The sequence below is a fragment of the Coenobita brevimanus genome, chromosome 62, assembly GCF_032717465.1.
Source record: "Coenobita brevimanus isolate Jiangsu-jjx chromosome 62, ASM3271746v2, whole genome shotgun sequence".
Taxonomy (NCBI): domain Eukaryota; kingdom Metazoa; phylum Arthropoda; class Malacostraca; order Decapoda; family Coenobitidae; genus Coenobita; species Coenobita brevimanus.
In genome coordinates, this window is record NC_137015.1 from 3,900,079 (window position 1) to 3,913,252 (window position 13,174).

The 13,174-nt window shown below is 43.7% G+C and overlaps 1 protein-coding gene across 2 annotated transcripts in view; it reads right to left on the reverse strand.

Moving 5' to 3' along the window:
* Positions 1-10,845, reverse strand: part of LOC145404088 (uncharacterized) — a 33,663-nt gene extending 22,818 nt beyond the window's left edge. The window contains exon 1 of one of the 2 annotated variants that reach the window (XM_080275694.1): positions 10,720-10,845. In XM_080275694.1, coding sequence (XP_080131820.1) covers positions 10,720-10,807 — 88 coding nt within the window. In that variant the 5' untranslated portion in view covers positions 10,808-10,845. The remainder of the gene's footprint in view (positions 1-10,719) is intronic. The other variant, XM_080275695.1, reaches the window with a different exon arrangement.
* Positions 10,846-13,174: the final 2,329 nt, after the last annotated feature.

The window sequence follows — 13,174 nt, forward strand, 5'->3', positions numbered from 1 at the left end:
TAAGTCTTCCTTTCTACCTCCCCCTCCATTTCGCCTCCATGTCTCCTCTTTACCCCTCATCCTCACCCCTCCACCATACCACAACGTTTCCATCTTCCCTTCCATCTCTTCCCCCACCTCTCCTCCCCATCTTACCCCACATTCATGGTTCCCCTTCCTTTAACCACTCATGACACCTCAGTCTCTCCATCTTTCCTCTCATCCGTCGCTTCTACCTCACTTTACAATCTTACCCTCTCCCCCAGGTGCTGGAGAGACACGCCTTCCCGTGGTGGCACTGATAACGTCTCTCATCTCCTTCCCTATCCTCTGCAATAAATATGATGGACTGCAGAAGTTAACTTAAGCCTGAAGTTCGCTGGGTTCACCTTTAAATGAGCCTGGGGTTGCAACAAAAACAACCCCTCCTCCATCTTACCCCCCCCCCCAACTCCCTTATCACCCCTCGCTCCTCAACTTCATCTCCGCTTTCTCATGCATACTTTACGACACTTAAAGAGTTCCCAAAATTCAGGTACATCAGACACATAATAATGGGGTGCAACCTTTGTCATGGACGCCTACATACACATTTCAACCATCTGTTTACGGCATATCCTTCGTCAACTTTGCTTCTTAGTCGACAGTTACCTCGCTGTTACATATACTGACCTGCCTTAATAAACCATCTCTATGACCGTAACATTACTTTACCCCAGCAGAATAATCTATGTGTTTACCTGTCCGTACCCTGGAGTGCCTACGTCTACCTGGTTCAGGCCTAGTGTGAGGATCGGTAAGGCAGAGAGAGGGCACATAGTTGGCATACACCGAGGTATATCTCTTTATAGCAACACCTACCACAACAACAATCATCTCACATGTCCCTATATGGTGTTGTCTTGCATCTCCTATCTCTCTCTCTCTCTCTCTCTCTCTCTCTCTCTCTCTCTCTCTCTCTCTCTCTCTCTCTCTCTCTCTCTAATTCCTAGGCGATCCCAGGTATGCAAATGAGATTTCACATGAAGCCTGATGCATTACTCATACGGTATAGATGTCTGGCTGATGTTAAACTCTCTCTCTCTCTCTCTCTCTCTCTCTCTCTCTCTCTCTCTCTCTCTCTCTCTCTCTCTCTCTCTCTCTCTCTCCCTCTCATTCCAAGTCGGTACCAGATATAGAAGGGAGAATTCACAAGAAATTTGGTGCATCAGCCATGAAGTATAGATGTCTGGATGATGTTAAACTCTCTCTCTCTCTCTCTCTCTCTCTCTCGCTCTCTCTCTCTCATCCAGACCTTCTTTCCCATCTCAAGGTGGGGTGAGGTGTATGAGAGTCTAAATGGTATAAGATCCTGTCAAGGGTAATTTTAACATGAATAAAATTGCCTCGACTCTAACCACCATAAGAATTAAAAATAAATCTCAAGAACAGGAGTTAAATTTGAAAAAAAAAAAAAAAAATCTAAGACGGTGTTAGAGTTATCCTTGTAATATTGTTTTGGACTTTTTTTTTTTTTTTTTTTTTTTATGTGTCCGACTCTGGGCATAGGCTTCACAGCCTGCTATCAAGGCCCAGCAGTCCTCCTACATACCATACACCTCTACATGTCACCACTTCGGCGCTAACACCCACCGTCCATATTGAATACATGCTAGGGCTGTCTCATACAGGACTGGTGTATTGGTATTAGCGGGGGTATTTTTATGACATGTCGGCGGGTCTTCTGGTAGATCAGTAAAGCCTGATTTAAAGAAATTCAAATCCTTAAACTGTTCCCTGCCCCAGCCAGGATTCGAACCTGGGTCCGTAAGGACTGCAGGTCACCTCTCTACCGATTGAGCCACCGCCTCAATAATATGACATTTTTATAATTTACAGGAGAGAGAGAGAGAGAGAGAGAGAGAGAGAGAGAGAGAGAGAGAGAGAGAGAGAGAGAGAGAATGGTACTGAAAAGGTTATGAACAATCCCCATTAACCCCTCTCAGTATCATGTCGTCTTTTATACGGGGTGTCCCAGGGTGAGTAGTGTCCCAGGCTTCAGAGGATTATTCTTGAACTATTTTTGAATAAGAAACGCTATTATCAACATGGGTCTAATTCTCAACCGCAACACAGCTATCCTTTGGGCAAAAGTATACGTGAAATAAAAAAAATAATAAGGTACCGTATGCGAAATAAACAAATAAGCTACGTGAAATAAGCTGCAAATCGATGAAAGTCTACGTACAGTTAAAGGAAAATATTATGGCAAAGAGGTCAGGACAAATTTCCACTTCGCCTAACACTATCACAGCGTCCTTCATACCATCACCAGACTAGTTTATTCAGTGTAAAAAAATAAAAATAAATAAACTCTGGTGGTGAAAGCATTAACCTTTGGGATCCGGTGGGATTTCCTCTACCAAACAGTGTCTAGGAATTACTACACGTCTGTCCTTGATGAGGGTCTAATTCTACTTTTCTTTATTTGTTAATGTTGTTGTAGCTGTATCTTACTGTGCAGTGTTTGTTAGATTTTACTACGGAGGAGTGTAAGAGCTCTGAGGTTTGTTAGATGACGGCAAAATTGGAATCCTCCCCCCCCATGTGTGTGTGTGTGTGTGTGTGTGTGTGTGTGTGTGTGTGTGTGTGTGTGTGTGTGTGTGTGTGTGTGTGTGTGCATAGTGACATCGTACAACGCAGAGTATCAGGCATATTTGTTTATTCGTAAAGGATAGTTGTAAGAACAAGGGATTTGGGGGAGCGGGCTTGGGGATAGACAGCAAGGGGGAGAGGTTAGCGGGAGAGGGAGCTTAGGGAAAGGGGGCTGGGAGAGAGAGACAAGGGGGAGGGGGCTGAGATAGTGCAGGTTTGGGGGGAAGCGTGACTTCCGGCGGAGCGAACCACCGGACATATCACTCCATCTTAGCTTTCCCTTAAACGTTTGAGGTCAACCACTCTGACTCACCTCGTCCATGCTGCTATACTTTATTCACTTCAGCTATACTCCTTTTACTCCAACCTGGCCGAAAATTGCAGTCTCTTCATTTCCAATTCTCAGTTGTAACGTGAGACTGACACTAGAATATGAATCGGTAACATTATCTTTTTTTACCAGTAATTTGTGTGATATAAGCTGCAAAAAGACGAAAATCTCGGCCAAGTTAGAGTAAAAACACTACAGGCAAAAATTTACAATCTCAGTTTTGAATGCTGAGCTGCAACAAGAGACTGGCACTAGGTTATGGTGCTTGTCACGAAGAAGTGCTATAGGAAGGATTTAGAATCGCAGTATCGTCTTTTCACTCCGCTACGGTAAATAAGCTGCAAAAAGACGAAAATATCCGGAAGTTAAAGAAATGAACTATACATAAGCCACGTATTTTCTTTCTCATCCCACACAGGACGATTTGGTAGGTAGGTTAACACTCCCAGGCTGCTCTGACTCATTCTCAGCAAAGTAAAATCGTCTCGGAATACCTGGAATGCAAGGCCAGAGCTGTTTCGATCATGGCAGTGTTAAGTGAAAGTTAAAAAGGCGAGGAACGGATGATGACTGCACACAAGAACTGATGAAGAAAGAAGGAAGTCCACTGATGAAAGGATGGAAGAATGTACGTTCAGACGGTAGCTATGGATGTTGTTGCTGTTGTTGCTCCTACACCCCCGTCTGTCTAGTCCAGCCCACTCGTCCACTATAGATATGAAACTGCTTTTGCGGAGCCGTCCTACAGTACATACACCGTTCAGGGATCCGGCTCCCCCTTGTGGTAAACGGGGTTCCTTCCTTCCCAGGGCGAGATGCAGGAAAATTTGAGGACGTTTGGTTCCTAGGTGGATCCCGCAGCTACCCCACCCAAGGTGCAGAATGCCACTGCGTGTAGGCACCTCGTCAGCGTCTGGTAGCTATGGTAAAAATAGATAATGAATTCGGAATGATACAGGCATGACCTTCACCTTCCATGCACCACATTCAGTGACACTCTCTCTCTCTCTCTCTCTCTCTCTCTCTCTCTCTCTCTCTCTCTCTCTCTCTCCATCTTCTTCCTCCTTTATATCTCACTCTTTTTACACCTCTCCTTATTTCCCGTATTTTCCCCATTTCAGTGAGTGACTCTTCCCTTCTCCTTCCATCCATCTATCCTTCCTCCAGTCTACACCTCTCACACTCTTTCGTCTCTCATCTCCTTTCGTTTCATTCATTATTTATTCACTTTTCTCACTTTCTCATCTATAACCTAACTCTTTCTCAAACCCTAGCCTCTCCTTTCCCTACTCCATTTTTTTCTTTTCAGTTTTAACCTCTCTTTTCTCCAAAACTCTTCTACCTCTCCATATTTAGCCCTTCCTCTTTGCCATCTCTCCAATCTCTCCCTCCCTCCCGTCCTTCCCTCTTAAACCTTTCCACATTTGGCCTCTACACCCTTCGTCTTTCCTCTCTTCTCCCTCTTTCTCCTCCCCCCTCTTCCTCCTTTCTCTCACCTTCTCATTCTCCTACCCCAATCGTTCATTCACTCCCTCCTTCTTCTCTCCTCCCTCTTCCTCATATTTCAATCATTTCCTTCTCATCCCCTTCTCTATCACTCCCTCCTTCCCCTCACCCCCTCTCCGTCATATTCCCAACCCCTCCCTCTCCAAACCTCACTCTTCCGGTTTTCTTTCGCCTCCCTCCTTCTCCTCTCATCACTCTTCCTCTTTATTCTCATTTGTCTGCCTCTCCTCTTATCATTCATCCTCTTTTCTCTCCTCTCCCTCCTTCTCCCCTTTTCTTTCCTTTCCCTCCTTCTCTTTTCTCTCCTCTCCCTCCTTCTCTTCTCCTTACTCTCCTCCTCCCCCTTCTCCTCTCCTCATTCTTCCTCTTTTCTCTTCTCTCCCTACTTCTCCCCTCTTCCCATGTCTCTCCCCTTCTCCCACTCCTCTGGCTGACATCCCGATAACAAGAGTAGGACATCAAAACAATCCCGTTGGGCAATCTTGGCGCCGGAGACGATACACAACCAATCTGAGCATCAACCAAGATTTATCAACTACCATGAATTATTTTATCTAATTCTTTGACCTTCATACGATTTAATTGAACTTAACCTCTTCAATCCAATTATGTATTTTCTGAAACGATTTTAATTAGTTATCTCCAATCCCTTAAGCTCACAATCTTCCCTAAGCTGTATAAAATCGTCTGGCAGCAAAAACAATAAACTAAAAAAAAAAAAAAAAAAAAAGGAGGGGGCGTCACCGGATTGAAGGGGTAAAAATGCACAAAGCTGGTAAATGCTGACGAAAGGATGAATCATGAAAGCCGATGAAAACAGCAGCTCAAGGTTACGGCCATGGAGTGAAGGTTGGCCCCACACCCCTCCCTCACGGTGTATTAATAAACTAGTACCCGGGCTAAGGAGTCTACTCTTATTATAGGGAAGCAGCCAGTGGGACGAAGGGAAGGGCCTGTCTTGTTCATTCATCTCACGTCACTTCTTAACCCTTGCCCAACGAGACATATTCCTTAACCCATTCAATCTTTTTCATTTAATTTTCACTTCATTTCGCTCCTAACGTCCCATCCTCGTTGTGAAGGGGTTAATGGAGGCTATAACAACACCCTCCAGCTCGAAAAATCTACCCAAAGCTGAATATAATCGTCTGGAGGCAACAAGAATAAGAAATCCATTAATATCTACGTACCCTACATTAACGAATCTATTATGGGTACAGTAGGGTGCTAGGTAGTGGGTGTCTTCTTCATTCATTTAGTTTTCATCTCACTCTTTCCCTGCTCTCTGACTGCGGCTGGCATAATTTACGAAGTTCTTAAATTCTTGGCCAAAACGTCAACGGAGTAATGTTTTAAGTGTGTGTGTGTGTGTGCGTGTGTAATTCACCGAGTCGGTCAAGATCACTTGATGGTCGTGATCGTCAGCTTTTACCCTCCCGGAAGGGAGCTGAGAGCTCATATAGTCCGATCTAAGGGCAAGGCTGTGACCTTCACACACGCACACACCCGTCCCCTTGCTCAAGGGGGACAGTAACCACCCACTTCGTCAGTGAAACTTTTCGCAACCTGAGCGAGGCGCGAACTCCCGTCCACCAGTTGGCAAGCGAGAGCGTTACCACTGCACCAATAAAGTCTCCTATCGTTAGCCGAAATGAAAAAAAAAGAAAAAGTTGGTAATTCATAAGCAGAGTTAGGCACAATGCAGTCGTCTGTTGCTAGCAAAAACAAAATATATATGAAAGACATTTTATTGCACAGGCTTTTTCTCTTCCTTATCAAGCTTTTCAGATTACTGGTCAACTTATCCCTCATGACATAATACGCATTACAAGACATCACTTCCACATTACAGTCATTATTATTTTAAAATTCAAAAGCTGATGAGGTACGAAAACTCATATGCAATCTTCAGTAACTCCATCACTACACTCTCTGATATTTTTGTTACACAGGGTTATTATTATTATTATTATTATTATTATTATTATTATTACTATTATTTTAGTCTACGGGAGATCTCTTCCACGAAATTCTTGTTAGATTTCATCCGCTGCTATTCTGATATCTGAAGGAAGGTGAAGTAACGTTAGGAGTTTGTGATGATGATGATGATGATGATGATGAGGAGGAGGAGGAGGAGGAGGAGGAGAAGCGGATGATGATGATGATGATGATGATGATGATGATGATAAAGATGATGATGATGCTGAAGATGACGATGGCTCATTTAGTTTCGCATATCGGTTAGTTTTCCCTCGTCGTCACATATCTCCCCTCACTGACATGTGAACGCTCCTGACGGACTGGCGGTATAGGTTAACCTCTCTATGATCTCCACTATAACCTACATACAGAGGGTGGCGCCAACAGGAAGGGTATCGCCTCTCAACCCGTAAATAAGTGACCAATGGGCTTCACTCCTTAAATCACATGACGTCTCTTATCATTTATTTTTGACAGGCACGAGCTCTAGTTGTGAAGAGGTTAATTAAGGCTATAACTACCTCCCTTCTCCAGCTCCAAAACGCTATCCTAAGTTGAATAAAATAGTCTGGAGGTAGCTAGAGCAAGAAAAAAAATAGAGTAGTGAAGTGAGAGACATCAGCGTCGGGCGGGAGTCAGTGTGGAGAGGGAGCATGATGGAGTATGGGCCAAGACAGTGACAGGACAGCCGGTATTAATATCACACCACCCTTATTCCCCTCCGGCCAACCATATGCTGCCACTACACAGACACACATCATTTTTTTAACGCTTGTACGGGGTACTGTTTCCTCTTAAGTACTTCCAATCCCAAGACATCAGCTTTTCATAAGAGCACCTGTTAAGATCACACCATACCTCCACTAAGGCAACACCATTCCTCTTTTGATCTCATGTTTTTCGACTTGAATTTTTAACTGCTTGTTCTTCTGATGGTCGTCAGTTATTATTCCAAATATGATGTAATTCCAGTACGTACGTTCATCATAATGTTGATGACAGAAACAGAGACAAACAAATAAACCGGGCTAAAAATACATTAATAAAACCTCGGCGAAGGTAAAAATCTGGGTGAATGTAAACACCATAACGCCAGAAATGTTATGCATGACACTCTTTGCTTGACAGGGGCACGCAACACACCATTACTTAGCTGAATATAAAAAAAGCTAAACTGCTAATTACAACACTCATGTGGCACTTCACGAGCGTTTCTCGTTAGTCTTGCTGTGGACACTCAATTTTCAGCTCCCTTGATCCGCGACACACACACACACACACACACACACACACACACACACACACACACACACACACACACACACACACACACACACACACACACACACACACACACACACACACAAATGGAAGGAGAAGAGAGGGGAGAAGGAGATGGTTGTGATTCTTCCTTTCCTTTTAGTTAAAGCTTCCGGCTCTTACTACTCACTCACAGTTAATGAGATACAATACAAACGTTGCCCCGATAATGATGCAGTTAATGGCAAAGCATTGACTCTCAGGCTACTATGACTCACTCTCAGCCGAATAAAATCGTCTGGCATTAGATGGAACAAAATACTAGTAGTTATTCCGACCATGAGTCAATTTATCAAATTCTCTTTTAAATATTCCTGGATACTTCAGAACATTTTGCAGAGTGGAGAGGCTTCATTACGATCAAAGGTACTCTCTCTCTCTCTCTCTCTCTCTCTCTCTCTCTCTCTCTCTCTCTCTCTCTCTCTCTCTCTCTCCATTTTATTAGAGAATACAGTAAGATTTTAGTAGTGTAACTGTAAGTAATATAATCTGTTATGATCAATACCCCTTTAAATCACTGAAGATAATAATTACATGTGGATACGTGTGGCAGTAAAGTGAAGCTACTGGTGAAGGGAACTTTACCGGTATCCTCTTTATTTCTGAGCCTGAAGTACTTTTGAAACACCCCCTGTATATCTAATTAAAAATTATTCTAGTACATAGTTTATTGCCCTGTAGTTTATATGTATCTCCATCACGTAACAGCTTATATTAATCTGACAATACAGGTAAGTCCAAAGGTAAAACAGCCGCAGCCTCATGGTACAGGAATGCCAGACAGGTGCCAGGAAGAAGTGCCATTGTGACAACAGATGGCAAACAGGCATAAGAAAGTGTGAGAATGTGGCGCTCTGCTGGCATGGAGGACGAGTATACACCCACATCACATGTTGTGCCATCACCATTATGGAACGTCAAAATGGGTTTCACGAACATTATCAAGGTCGCTCCATTAACCACCTCACTTCAAAAGGCCTCTACTTAGAATCAATATAATATCTGCAGGTAGTCACAGAAAAAAGAACATAAAACTGAAGGGGTTAAAATGACAATAAGACAAACATCAGCCAATGGATATTCTTTTCTAGTATTTCATTATCTTTAATATGGATGTATCACACCCAAACACGGAATTACACATCATTCTCGTTGATCGTTTTGCAAGACCCGTGGAAACGACATATTTAGAAAAGGGACACACTGACAAAAATACTTCTCTTACAGTATTGAAAGAAATAGTAAACTACTGTATATTCTGTCCATTTTAACTTAGCCTAAAATTTCCGTCTCTCCATATTTGTATGCTGAGCTGTAACAAGAGATTAACACTAGAATATAGTGCTCGTTATGGGAAAATTATACAGAACCACAATATTGTCTTATCCTGCCACTGAGCTACGAAAAACAAAAAACTGTAAAAGAACAAAAATCTCCGCCTACTTGAGAAAAACTAAGGTGGAAAAGGGGAAGACTGGAGGCAGTAGTGATGGGAGGGGTGATGAAGGGGAACGTGATTTTAAAAGAGGGAAGAATATTCGTATGTGTCTATATGGGGACAGTAAAGGAAGGAAAAAGATTAGGTTGTGGAAGTGTAGATGGTAAAATTATGAAGTAGACGATGTGAGGTATCAGATCCCTCCCCACCCTCACAGCCAATCAGCAGGGGCGGGAGATGAGGCCCACGGTACTCTATCAAATTTCTTTCTGATGTATGAGAAGGAAATGCGGGGGTCGGCGCCACTTCAACAATACACACCAAGAGAGTGCATTTTAAGGCCCGTATTGTTTATGGTAAGGAGGCTCCCTAGTGCCTTCTTAGCGATTTATTTTTGGATATGGATGATTAATATTCATTCGTACGTCATTTATGCACAGTATGGCGATACTGAAAGTAAGGTGTAATAAGCAAAATTAATCGCTTAAGAAAAGGTGTTTGGGAGCTTCCTTCACCGACAAAACAACAGGCCGCATAGAAGAAAACTGAGCGATAAATTAAGTGAACAGTCTGTCAGAGCGGGCAATAAATGCCCCGAATGTGGCTGATGTGGAAAAGTAAATGATGACAGAACAGATAACAAGACTTCAGTTCAGAGTTTCAGGGTAAACATCACAAAAGTTTTAGTCTACTTTAAACAAGATAAATTATTCAAGGTCAGTTTTTCCTTAACTAATTATGTCGCTATTTCCTCTCTCTCTCTCAAGGCTTAAAATTACTGCCTCACTCTAGTCACCATTAGACGAGTTTATTTTAAGAGTGGCTCCCAGTCCTGCAAGTTAAATTTTAGGAGACCAAACCTACGCCCAACAAAAATCGTGTGGCTGTAGTTACAAAAAAACAGTTCAGATTCCTCACATCCTGAAGGAGATCGATTTCCCCCCTATACTCCCTCTGGCAAATGAGACTTACAACTCTTTTAACTTATTTTGCATATTACACCTACTCTCTTATAATACTTATCTCCCTGTAATACCACCACTTCATTAACAGCACACTGGAATCCCCTTCAATCCGGTGACGCTTTTTTTTTTTTTTATTCTTCCTACCTCCAGACGATTTTCCTCAATTTCGGGGATAATTTTCACACTGGAGGGGTTAGATACGGCCGTTATTAATCCATCCTATACTACAGGCCCTTCCTAACTTGAAAATAATCGTCTGGTAGTAGCGAGAATGGAATACATATTACGTCATCGAAATGAAAAGGCTAATGTGTATTGTCCACAGTCGCTGAGGCAGAGGTGTTACGCATCTGCAAGGCCAACAGGAAGACGACCCCTTGACCAATGGATTTATTTTGCACATGATATTCCCTTGCATGCTATTTACTTACCCTATTTAATAAGACTTAAATAACATACAAGGAAACAGAATGGTGCAGTACACAAAATAAATCGCTGAAAATGAGGCGTTACGAATGAGGGCCAACGAGAATAGTGCCTCATTGTTCCGAGTGCCACCTCACCTTTGGGCTGCTGCTGCTCCTGCTGAAACTGTGACGACAATTTAGCGACGGGGTTAGCCAGGGCGACGGGAGCGGCACCCCTGTTCATCCTACCCCAGTGACGACCACCACCACACTGTCACTGCCACCACCCTACCTTACCCTCGCCCTGTCCTACCTTGCCAACACCACCCTACACGCCCACCCACCCTCTACTGCCCACAACACCCTCCCCCCACTATGTCACCACCACCCAACCCAGCCCTGCTTTACCCAGTCTTGCCTTACCCTACCCTGCCCCACCTAGAACTGCTTTACCCTAACCAACCATGCCTTACCCCACCTTACGCAACCATACCTTACCCAGCCCTACTCAACCATAGCATACCCTACCCTAACCAACCATGCCTTACCCTACCCTACACAGCTATACCATATCCTACCCTACCCAACTATAGCATATCCTACCCTACCCAACCATACCTTACCCTACCCCACCCAACCATACATTACCCTACCCCACCCAACCACACCTTACCCTACCCCACCCAACCAAACCTTACCCTACTCTACCCAACCATGCCTTACCTTACCCTACCCAACCATACCTTACCCTACCCTACCCAACCATACCTTACTCTACCCTACCTAACCATACCTTATCCTACCCTACCCATCTCTTCCTTGCCCTGCCTTACCCATCCCTACCTAATCCTCAACCTGCACTGCCCACACCATACTCACTCTGTCACCACCACCCTATCCCACGCACTCTTGCCTTACCCTATTCTACCCAACTCTGCCTTACCCTCACCCTGTACTACCCACTCCATTCACCCTTCACTACATCACTGCTACCCTTCCCTACCCTACCTTACCTTCATCCCGTCCTACCTTGCCAACACAACTCTACCCACAACTCAACATGTACTGACCACTCCACCCAACCACCTGCCTATTCACTCTGTCACTACCACCCTACACTGCTACCAAGCCCTGCCTTAACCTTACCCTATTTTAACCTATCCTATCCTACATCAAAGTCACCGCCCTACCCACACCACCCACACCTATTTTGTCCCACCTACATCACCACTCTACCCTACCCACACCACAACCCTGTCCTACTCAAACCACCCACACTATAACCCTGTCCTACCCACACCACAACCCTGGCCAACCCACATCACTCTATTCTACCCACACCACCCACACCCATTCTAACCTCCCCCCCCATATACCCATTCTGTCTTACCCACATCCACCGTGACCCTCCCCCTCAAAATACCCACCCACTCATATCCACCCCCACCCCCACCACCCCCATGCCTTTTCTCCCCTTCCTTCCCCCCACCTTGGTCTGTGCACGCAATAAAGGATGAGCAACACGCACACAAATGCCTCGGTTTATCCTTGAGTGAATCAGGAGGGGGTCTTTTGCGATTCAATTCTTGGACGTTTTATCTCTATACGAGACATAACAAGGCTCCGCTGATAATAAATATGTGGTGCAGTATTTGTTAATGGCGTCACTTGCTACACCTTAGCCAGAACAAGAAGAAAAAAATGGAGAAGATGAAGGACAAAGCAAAGGGGGATGCAAAACAAGGTACAAATAAAGATGAATCAGAATCAAGAGGCAGAGCATAAGAACACCAGATAAATGGATATATGATTGCAGAGGGCCAACTGGGAGAAAACGGAAGACGAAGGACGAGAATCAAGACAGAATAAAGAAGAAAAAAGGCAAAGAAAAGGAGGAGCAGGTGAAAGAGAAGAAAAGACGAAGGTGGTATGAACAACAACAAGCTAGAATTAAGAGACAAACAGCAACAACGTTAGCTGGGCAACGCAACAGCAGCAGTCACATACAAGACGAGGTTACTAAGTGTAATAACAAAAAATCGCCAGTGATGAAATGTTCACTGTTATTTGCCTCTCTCTCTCTCTCTCTCTCTCTCTCTCTCTCTCTGCCTTATATATATATATATATATATATATATATATATATATATATATATATATATATATATATATATATATATATAACGACACCTGTGCGCATGTCTGTCGACAATTTTTTTTTTCCAACTATGCACAATTTGGATTTTCATTTTTTTACATGTAGCACATGGTGCAATAAAAATTAGATAATACTGAATATCGACTGTAAGATGATGCTAGTTGTACAGTAAGTGCAAACCACAGAAGTTTATTATAATTTGTCAAGGATGCCACAGGAGACAGAACGAACAGACTATACTGCTTTACAGCCGTTTTCACAGTCGTCCCTAACCTTTCGGACCCGAACATGGGTCTGGCCCGAACCAAATGCACCTTTGGATTTCACAGTCCTTCCGAATGGCTTTCGGGAGCTTACTAACATGGGGACGTCTGCCTTTGTTGATGCGTGGGGTTGGTAGTTCTGGGTGGCCCAAAATGGATGTAGTAAACTGACAGAAGGAAAAGACACCTC